Source organism: Capsicum annuum, chromosome 3 (assembly GCF_002878395.1).
Source record: "Capsicum annuum cultivar UCD-10X-F1 chromosome 3, UCD10Xv1.1, whole genome shotgun sequence".
In the NCBI taxonomy this organism is placed as follows: Eukaryota; Viridiplantae; Streptophyta; class Magnoliopsida; order Solanales; family Solanaceae; genus Capsicum; species Capsicum annuum.
Window position 1 is genome coordinate 37,438,698 of NC_061113.1, and position 11,293 is coordinate 37,449,990.

Sequence of the window (11,293 nt, forward strand, 5' to 3'; positions counted from 1 at the left end):
ATCAAAAAGGATGAACGGACTGTCTCTGAAGATTCAAAATTTCACTAAGCAAGTGTCCTCTGATGAGAATGGATTGGGCACTTGAGTTTCTGCCATCATAGTGATGGAAGTGTACTGTAATTTAAATGAATCAGCCACGCAGGATTCAATTACAAAACAGGCAATGTGTGATCTAGAGTTTTAGTTCAGTTACTTGTAAAAAAAAATCAGTTTGGGACTTCGGGTGCAGTTGATAGGCAGGAAGAGTATCAGCAGTATGCCGATAGTAAGAAAGAGGACTCTGAAGTTACTCCTCTTGGCTTAGTGTTGTAGATGATGAATTTATGTTGAAGTTCTGAAAGCATGATTCTCAACCAAATATGACATATGCAGAAAATTTGATGCGCAACAGAACTCAAGAAATGAAAGTTTTAAGGCTTGATATGGAGTAACAGTAAGATAATATTCTTTTCTATGATGCAGTTTGTTCAATTGTGCTAATTTTCACTCTTCATACTGAACTTCTTAGTTTATTAGTCAAGATTGTTATGTCCAGTTCTTTTATAAAGTGAACATGCCTTTTTGTTTCATCTACATTTGGTCCTTAGTTAATGGTGGTTCAGTTCAGTGGAATTCTATTGTTATATTGCTGGAAAAGGTAAATTGCTGTTACATAATTGTAATTGCTTCCTTACTGGTTCTGATTACTTTATGCAATCTGCATGTGCTCAGATGTAAATTTAGAAATTCAGATTTAGTCTTTCATCTGTGCTTCTCTGGAATCTCCTACCTCCAGCACTTCTCCAGACCCTGTACATAGTGGTAGTTTTAGTGCATGGGGCCTGCCCTTTTTTATGTTGGTTAGCTCCAATTCTAGTTATCATGTCAACTAGACCCAGTTGACGGGAAGTTTAAAACCAAATTTCCCCTGGCATTTGCTGAAAATGCTCCTTTGTGACCAAACATTTGACATGTTTTAAGTAGGATGGGATGTTGTGGCTGAATCAGTCAGTAATGATGAATTCCAGATAACCAAACAAACAAATTTAATAATTACCTAAAATGATCCCCTACTGACAAAATTCATAGCAATGGATCTGAAAACGAAAACTTAAATACAAAATTCAGCCTGCTGTTTGGCTAATACACACTCCATTTACCTAAGCTCAGTTATATCTAAAGCCTATCACATAGGTGAAACAGGTATAGCAGCCAACGCCTAATCTCTATGTAAAAAAAAAGAGAAGGAAAAACTTTGACGAAAATCATAAGAAAAAGGAAAGCAAATTCATGCTCACTAATTGTACACAGTAGGAGAAAAAGCCCCTTCAGCTACAAACGGTGTTAAAAGATTTCAACTGGAGAATCTATGGTGATTTGCCATCAAGATCCAAACTTGGTTCTGAAGCAGTCTCGGATTTTGGCGAGTCACCAGGGGGAGGTAGCGCAAGGAACCGTCCTCTTTGAGCACGCGGTGGAAGATGCTTTGCAGGTTTTCTGGATCCACCATTCCATGGCAGAAATACACCAGTACCACCACGAGGAGCCCTCCGGGGGCTCATAACAACTGGACGCACTGGTGCTAGCATAACCATCGGAGCTCGAACAACACCCCATTTGGGGCTCACATCCATTGGCTCATAACCATTGTGTCGTCCATTTGCAGTTGCATATTGTGTTGGAACACCAGGTTGCCATAAGGTCATGGCTCTAGTCAGAGGAGCAGCTTCTGAAAAGTTGTTTTCCATCTCTGTTCTGACTTTGAAGAATGTAATTGTAACTCTTTTATTAGCAGATGAGCACATGGCATGTCTGGCCATATCAGAACTATTTCCCCTCATGACCAAAAGAGACCTGCCAAGTATTAAACGACAGGTAGAAAACCAACCATAAGTAAGAATAGTCATTGTGGAAAAGCTAAGAATAGTCATTGGGGAAAAGCTTCATCAGTGTAAAACATCTAGAAGACATGCACATACCCCTCTTTTAGAGAAAGCATGAGCGACCCTTTGTAGTTCCCTTCACTGTCGCATACAAGCGTTCGTCCGAATGCCATCATTGAGTCAGCCAGAACAAGGGTGGATACTGGCTGTTCCAAGTGAGGTGGTTTCAGGAAAGGCTGAGAAAACTCCCCCTAAATAAGGCAGCAGACAAGCATTTAGCCTTCATTTTTATCCTGATAAAAATGTTGCAGGCCAACATAACTCTGGCATTAATGCACATACCTCATCAAAGAAGTTGATGATGCAGCTGTTAGGTCTTCTACTCTCTGATATTAGATGCCACTGAATCAGGTGGTCTATGACTCTTTGCAGAAGAGCTGGAATGGGCTCATTGTAACCTGAAAGTTGACATTCCCAAATTATACTGCATAATCGAATTAGAACTGGAGATTATAGTATGTTTTAAGACGCGGTTTTTCTTACTCTTTTGACAGGTTGCATCCTCTTTTACATGCCCGAAAATTGGCGCACCAAGCTGAATTAGCTCTCTTTTGCTGCCCTTCACCTGCTGGTTGTACAAAATAAAAGTTTCACCTGAAACACAGTCACAGTCAATCAGGAAACTATCCAAGATCACCCACTGGAGAAGTAAATAGTAAAATCAGATTTGAAATTGCTGGCGTCAAAAAACTTGACAAGGCTACCAACAAAGAAGTTGAAGGAGTTTTAAGTTCAGTTGATGCTTTTGGTGCTTGTATTTGTTCATCAGATTATAAGGAAAAGAGAAGTTTAAGGCAGCTGCAATTAGTCATAAAGAAAAACGAATGCCCAAACCTGCTCCAGCAAAACTACAGAAGGTGTCCTTTTACTATCTCATGATAACTTCGTCCCAAAAAGGAAACAACAATAACTATAAAAGCGTCACGAATCACAGGATCCACCTGAGAGTTCACCATTTTGACCAGCAACTCGAAGTTCATTCACAAGGTCATTTAATTTAGAGAGTTCATTCCGAGTAAAAACGTCTTCAAATGACTTAAGACCTCTCACAACATTCACCTGCCAGCCACAAATTAAGGAAGTTTAAGACCTTCAACGTAGATCACATTGGTTTAATAGTGAATGCCATACTACCATAACGTACAAATAGCACTCACCTACCACTTTTCGGCTGCATCTTTGAAAAATAACCGTTGTTACGGAGTTTCTAATTTGACATGTGAAACTTCGTGACAACGTCTATTTTTAAATCACAGAGGGCAAAAAATGGCCATTTGTGAATATTACGCGGCCAGAGCGCATGTAAAAATAACAAGGGAATGGAGGACTTACCATATGTCCTTTGACTGGTTCCTTTGACACAAACCCCTTTGTCATCTTGATCTGGTCATGCCTCTCCTCGCAGTTTTCATGGTTTGTGCAAAATTCATCAGAATCCAGGAAATGCTGTGCTTCTTGGGATCCTATAAAATGAAAGGAAGCTTTTAAATATGTTATATTTCCTATCATAATGGTATCAAGTGAAGTGAAAATTCCACTAATTAAAGTAATTAAGTGAAGGATCACTGGGTAGCGTATGAATTCTTGAGTTTGACCATATGTTAAGAAACCTTGATGGTGCAATGCCGAGAGCATTTCACTGTGTACATTAAAGGAAACGAACTCATCATGTTACTTTACTTATGAGTCCATTTTTTTTTATAATGGCAGCGTCCGAGCTAACTTATATTAACTTATAAGTCAATTTTTTTGCAGACATAACAATGTTCAACATGCTTGTTAACATGGTATAGCACAGAATGTTTCTAGTTGACCACGTTTTATTGATGGCAATAACACCATAACATTATAAGTTAAAGAACGGGGCAGAATCAACTAGTCCCCACATAATGATACCAAACGAGTGCTACGTATGGAGTCTAATTCCTTTAGCCTTCACCTTCACCTAACCCACAAAAAGATGGGGTATAATTTTTACGAGTGAACTGTTCCTTTTAATAAACTAACAACTCCTACAAAATGAAAGATAACTTTATCAACTTATCCTTAAATAATGTTTAGGCATCTTTCAAGTTGACATTGATTATTTTTTAAAATAAAGAATTTTATCAACTTATCCTTAAATAAAGTTTAGGTCTCTCTTCAAGTTGACATTGATTACACTTAAAATAGAGAGTTAGCTTGAATGTGAACAAGGACATATAGAAAGATTATGATTAATGTCTTTTCAAGGCTTAAACAAACACTTATTTAGAAACAAAATCAAATACAAAAGAAATACTTATTTAGTAACGGAGAAAGTAGTATATTGATAATCAAAGGAATACTTATTTAGTAACAAAGAAAGTAGTATATTAATAATCAGAAATTGGTTAAATCTAAAATTGAAATTCTTTACACGACTAACAACATGATCATGTTAATCAAAAGGTGCATGCGTCGCTAATATTAATAGGCATATTCTATATTTTAAAAGCATATACTACTCCAGCATAATCATTTTATAATATTAATATATGTATAATTTGAAGTCCAAAAAGATATTAAGGGGAGAGAACTTTCGTGGCTTTCCACCATAGCATGGAGACAAAAAAAGGAAAGCAGGCAGCACTAACACTTGGGAGGGGAGGGGAAAGAGAGACAACACAAATGGTCCACTCTAGAAACCTACCAAATGAATGGGGGAGTACTACAGCAAGTGCCATGGCCCAAACCCCCAAAAGTATTGGATCACACAAAAAGTGAACCCCAATTAAGCAGCCCCCCACCCCCCAAGGACAACTGGGTGTACACCTTCCACTACAATTACCTACACTACTCTCTACGTTCCAATTTAAGACAGATTTTTTTTGGTCATAAAAATTAAAATTTTTGAAGTTGGAATAAGAGTTACAGTTAAAATTATGTGTACGATCAACAACAACAACAAATTCAGTATATTCTCTCATAGTGGGGTCTGGAGAGGGTAGAATGTACGCAGTCCATACCACTACATCCGAAGAAGTAGAGAGGTTGTTTCCGATAGACCCCCGACTCAAGAAAAGGACCGAGACCGTGTTCAATATCGCAAACAGTTATGTGTACGATCATGAAGATAAATTATTCTTTTTAACTTTTCGCGAGAAAAGTTGAAGTAAGAAAAGTTAAAAACAAATTTCACTTGTCCAAATATAATTGCAAATTATATTTGAAATTCTTATAATCAAATACAATAATTTCTCACTAAAGTGAAATAAATTTTTTTTAAAAAAAATTCTCATAGCTAAACAGGCTCTAAGTGTCTTGGTTTGATTGAATATAAAATTTAAGCTCTAAAGATAGATGTTTGAATCTAGAAATCTTAAATTAAAATATTTACAATCTATTAAAATTTAGGATCTTAAACTTGTCATGTAAAATATTAAAACCGAAAACTTAGTAAACATGGTGGAAGAGACACCTTATTTGAGACGATATGAAAGAGAAATATTCTTCATATTTCATTTTAGTAAAAATTATCTCTCATTAATTTAGTTTTATTTTTAAATTACGTTGTTTTCTTGATATCCTCTTTTATCAAATCATTAGTCTCAAATTTATAAGTATATCTTTCTCTAATCAAATCATTTTTCTCATATTTGTAAGTATATAACAGGAAATACACATTCACTATTATAGCTACATCCACAAATAACAATACTCGCTATATGAATCTATTTTCTACTCATCATGCCTAATAAAGACACCACTTGGGATCCATACATTATTTAATGAAACCACTTCAATCACATCCAACAATATATGTTTTTATAGTCATAAGTTCTATATTATTAAATTCAGAAACTCATTTGTACTCTTTTGAACGGGTGCCGCCTTCAATAGCCAACTTATAGGTAATATTAGGGAGACAGATCTTTTATAAATCGAATCTGAATTAATCCTAATTAGGTTGGTTTACTCAGCCAAACTTTAGCAGACGTGCTTAAGATGAAGCCAACAAGACAGAGCTATGAAGTTTTTCAAAACATCATATGTTAGGAGACCACCTCAATAAAGTAACAACAATTTAATGAGTCAATTCTGTCTATGATACTCACCTCGAGGCATCTATCTAACATAGCCGTCTTCTTTTATCCAATTCTTTCTCATTTTAATTTACGTGATAGTATCATTAATTATATACTCCATAAATTTTTAAAAAAAATCTAAAAATTTATGTCTAAAATAAATTTTAAACAATTATAATTATTCTTTATTTTATTAAAAAATTTAATCATAAAAGGTTATTTTAAACAATTATAATTATTCTTTATTTTATTAAAAAATTTAATCATAAAAGGGACAAACATATTAACAAAAGTGTCACATAAATTAAAATAAAAAAATAATATTTTTTTGCTTCATTTTATTTGACACAATTACATTTTATCCGTTTAAATAATTACTATATTTAAAAATAATTTAATTTTTTATTTTTAATGAATTAATTTTGACAATCACATAGAATCTAAAAATTGTTTTAGACGATGAGTTTTAAATATTTGTTTTAAAAAAAATAATATCAAACAAATTAAAATAACGTCACGAGTACAGTTTTTCGTACGCCGTAACTTCCTGTGGTTCTGAATTCTGATTCTATGCTGAACCTAACACCTAGCATTAAAACACCCCTCTTGGTTTTGTCAAAACTTTTTCTCTATAAACACATTGGGAAATCAACAGCATTAACTAGAATATTTCATTTCCAATTAGAAACGGCAAATTAAAAGGATAAAAGGATTGACATTGGAATTGTAAAGCTGCAAAAGTCCTCCCTAAATATCCGAATATTTTGGTTTCTTTTTTAAAAATAAAGCTGTGGAGAAGGATGACAACTTTCACTTGAATTTTGATACACCAAAAAAATTGTCTTTTTGGTTTGAAATCTTTTGAGAGAAAATTTTCAGGACATCATTTTTTCAGTTTGTCAAACAAAAAAAAAAAAAAATTTCTTTTCTTTAAAATGAAAAATAATTTGAAAGGAATTCTAAATGCTTTATGAAAACATACTCCAAGACAGAAATTCAAAGAGAAATTTTCCATATAAATTAAAGAATTTAGATGAGATAAAACAAATTCTTTCGAAAGATTTCAAATTCAATTCTAAAAGAGAAATTTTTTATAAGGAACTTTCTTCAGTAATAAATTATATACGGCGCAAACCTAAATTAATTGGGACTGTAGGTGATCCCGAATGGTTAAACTTAAAAGAAGATTGAGAAATTCTTTTTTCCCGGACGAATTAGATTGAGGTCCAAAATAGTAGTCAGATTCAACGTGAAAGAATCAACATATATTTAATAATTTTCTCTGTTACGTCAGATTCCTAACTTTTTTTTTAATAAAGTTTTACTTATTTTAGAAACAACATAAACTATACTCAAAAAATCAAAAAAAATTTTCCAATAAAGTTTTTTAAAACACGTTCGAAAAAGCCAAACTTCCTCAATAATAGTAACAACATTTCTAAAATGAATTTCAAAATAATTAAGCGCCTTATTCATAAAGAAAAGTCTTGACGTAACTAATTATTTTTATGAGATCACGAAATAGAGCTGAAGAAACAGTTTCTCTCAAAAATATAAATTTTTATGATTTAATTCTTTTCTGAACCTCCCATATAGCTAAAAACTTAATGCATCTTTTCAATCTTTTTCTACTGCGCAGGTATATTTTATGTTGTGAATATGTCAAAGAAGCACATTAATGGCAACGACATATGAATACTAATATAAGAACAAACACATATAAGTCTCTTTCGATAAATTATTAGAAAACAGAATAAAAATAACTTAATATCCACACCAGATTTGTAAACACAGGAATATTCTCTGTATTTTTAAAATTCACGATTATTAAACCACCGTTCAATTAATTGTTTTATGCACCTTAGTTTATAGCTCAAAAATTTTAAATATAATTTAATAAAAAATTTCATTTTAAAAACACTTACCTGTATCCGTGATCTCACTTTCCGGCGATCCATTTGATTCATCTCTGACCGTATCTTCATCTACCACCTCGCCGCTTCCGTTTTGGAAATTCTTCATTCCATTCAACGACTCTTTCGTTACTTCACTCTTTTTCACGGCCTGGGATCCGACTTCGATTCTGTCAGTAACTTTTCGAGCAGCGACTTTACGTAGCTCGAGAGTGACATCAGCAATGGAATAATACTTTTGCATCTGAAGAACTGGGATCCAATTCAGTCTCCTTCTGTGTATGGCACCTAAAACCGATTCATATTCCGATCGGCCGCTTTCTAGCTGAGTAATATGATTACAAAGCGCATCAATGATTGCATTTGCAGCAGCGAATTCTCCTCTATACCACGCTATAATTGCGTCCTTAGCGTATGTTTCGGATGCCATAGCTGGTGGTTGAACCATAGGAGCACCAACAACGCCGGCTGCCGGCGGCATATTGAGATTAGTCAATCAAAAATGTAGAACAATTCAAACTAATGAGATGAAAGTTTCCACTATTATTGGGTACCTGAAAATGTGTTGTTTGAATAATCTAAATTAGTGTAACAGCAAAGTGTGTTTAGAGAGAGAAGGGAGATTTTTGAGGGGTTTGGAGAAGGGGTTTCGGGGGTATTTAGAAGGAGTATTTGGAGGCTTTTACAAGGAGATTTTGAGGTGGGAAGTCCGTGGGGGTAGGTTGGGTCCCACTAGCAACCTGGCAAAATTGTCAAATTTGTATTTAAAATTAGTAATTGCTATTTTAATCTAATTGAATATAATTATAAGAGATTCTCATTGCAATTAACCTGGACTTTTTTTCCCCCTATTATACTGAAAATAGATAATTCATATTTGTTTCTGATTGAAAAATCAAGAGATAATACAATTAAAATGTATTACTAAGTTATTAATTTATTTTTATTATTAATATAAACTATTTTTATCATATTTTTTAAAATATTAAATTTATTATGAGCAAAATATAATATATTTATTGTAAGGTTATCAAGTCAATACTAGAAAAATAAAATGGACGAATAGAGTACCTAATTAATCAAGAGTAGAAAGGGAGACTCGGTTATATTTAGTAGCTGTTTGACCATGAATTTTTTTATTTTTTTTTAAATTATTTCACTTTAGTGAAAATTATATGTTTTTGGCCATGAAAATTTCAAATACAATTTCGAAATTGTATTTGGAAAAATAAAAACAAGTAACTCATATCTCTCTCACTAAATTTCAAAAATAACTTAAATTTATATTCATGGTCAAACACAACTCCAACTCCAACTTCAATTTCAATTCAAACTCCAACTTCAACTCCAACTTCAGAAAATTATGGAGTAATTTTCATGACCAAACGAGGTCTTATTACTCTCTTTCTCTATCTTTACTTGTTTGACACACTAAAATAGAAACTCAAATTTATTTTTTCAATGTGAAAAATCAAGAGATAATTTCTCATTTTATCTCTATTTTATCCTTATTTTTACTTTTTTCAATATTAAAAAACTTATAATTAATAAGAATAATATAGTAAATTACCTTTTTCTTTATTATTTCTTAAGAGGAGTAGCAAATCAAATATTAACAAATAAAGATTTATGAAAAGTACTTATGGAATTTGACATTTTGTTATAAATTGCCACAACCTAGGTTTTCTGTATTAATGATATGAATATTTTTTATACATAATTAAGTCACTTAAAGAAGTACATCCCAAATTACCCGTTCAAATAGAGATGACACATTAATTAGGATAAATAATTAATAACATGTCTAGTTTACTATAGTATTTTTATTAAATAATGTATACATTTTAATTTGAAGAAAAAAATAATTAATGCAAATGGTAAAACATGAAAAAAAAATTATCTCTTCTTAATTAATGGAAAAAGACAAGTAAATGAAAAATCAAATTAGAAAATTTTGAACTGGGGAGTAAATACAAGTACATCTCCATTGATAAATATTACTCGATTAACTAATGTCCCATCACAAAAATTGAATGAATTATTACACACATTTGATGCTTATACCAAATACAAGCATTCAATTATGCTTTCATCACTAAACTTCAATTAATTAATTAACACAATTTAATGCTCTAACTCTCTCGGATAAAAGTAAATATCATCCTATAAATAATAATTTGCCTACGGTCACAAATTAGAGATCAAGGTACGAGTTGCCAAACTCATTAATCTTGGTTCAAACGCTATACTTATTTTCAAATAAAAATAATTATTTAATATATACTAATTATTAATCTAGAACTTAATAATTTTTTTTAAAAAAAATATTAAATTCGTAAACTTTAAATTCCATCTTCCCATTTGCATAAATTGTAGTAGTAGTATTCAATATTATGAAATAATTTGGTAAGGCCGCCTGCATGGGATTGTGGTCTCCCTTAGAACTCTTCTTCCTTACGTGTCGGCTCTCATTTTTTTTTCTAATAAACTCACTACCTACATTAATGGCAAAAAATTTACCTACACATTCAATTATGAAACGAAGGAATTGTGGAAGAGCGACGAAAGAGCAACTGTAATAACAATATATGGTCTAAACAATTTTTTTATAAATAAAATTCAACTAACATATATGTTATGTGGATTGCACAAAAAGCTAGTAATTATTAATTAGAAGTATAGGTAGATTACATATTAGAGATTACGTATTTACCTTTAGATAAAACTTAAGTTAATTTATAAAATATTTTATTAAAGACAATCAAAACACACAAAATCTGTATAGACGACGAAAAATAAGCGAGCAAATAAAACTTAACACACTCGCGCACATACCACAAGCATACATAATATACGTCTATTAAATTAAAATAAGAATTATAAATATAGTAGTGGATTTTATATAAATTATAAAAAGATCATTCTGCTTAGAATGTTGATGAACTTTAATTAAAATTATAATTCCTATTATTTATGTTATAAGTAAAATCCCTAGGTAAGAAAAGATAAAATATCATATTGAGGTAAAATTGGGATTTCACTCTTATTAATTTTATGTCGCAAGTCAAATTACCACAGCCATTATTTTGTATTCTTCTTTGTGGATGACGAACAAATAACATTCGTCATAACCATACATCTGCGGCGGATAGAGTTATTTCTTCCTTAATCATAAGTCTCGAATTCAAATTCTGGATATGAAAAAATCCTTGATAGGAAACACTTCCTTCAAATGGATTATATGCGGTGCAAATTTAAATTAATCAGATTCCAATATAAATAGCGAGCACTGAATGGATAATAAATTAAAACATAGTCATAGTTACAATTTTATCCCGAATAGTTGAAATCGGATTTCTTAAGTCTAAATCTTTAGCATTCATTTTTCTCTTATGCAATCATATATAAAATG

General features: G+C 31.9%; 1 protein-coding gene across 1 annotated transcript; it reads right to left on the minus strand.

Annotated features, from left to right (window-relative positions):
* Window positions 1-1,346: 1,346 nt before the first annotated feature.
* LOC107863921 (uncharacterized) lies at window positions 1,347-8,362 on the minus strand. The gene is given in 7 exon segments (NM_001324877.1): window positions 1,347-1,833; window positions 1,959-2,113; window positions 2,205-2,320; window positions 2,406-2,516; window positions 2,864-2,981; window positions 3,255-3,385; window positions 7,894-8,362. Coding segments are annotated over 7 exon segments (1,587 nt in total).
* Between the last annotated feature and the right edge of the window lie 2,931 nt (window positions 8,363-11,293).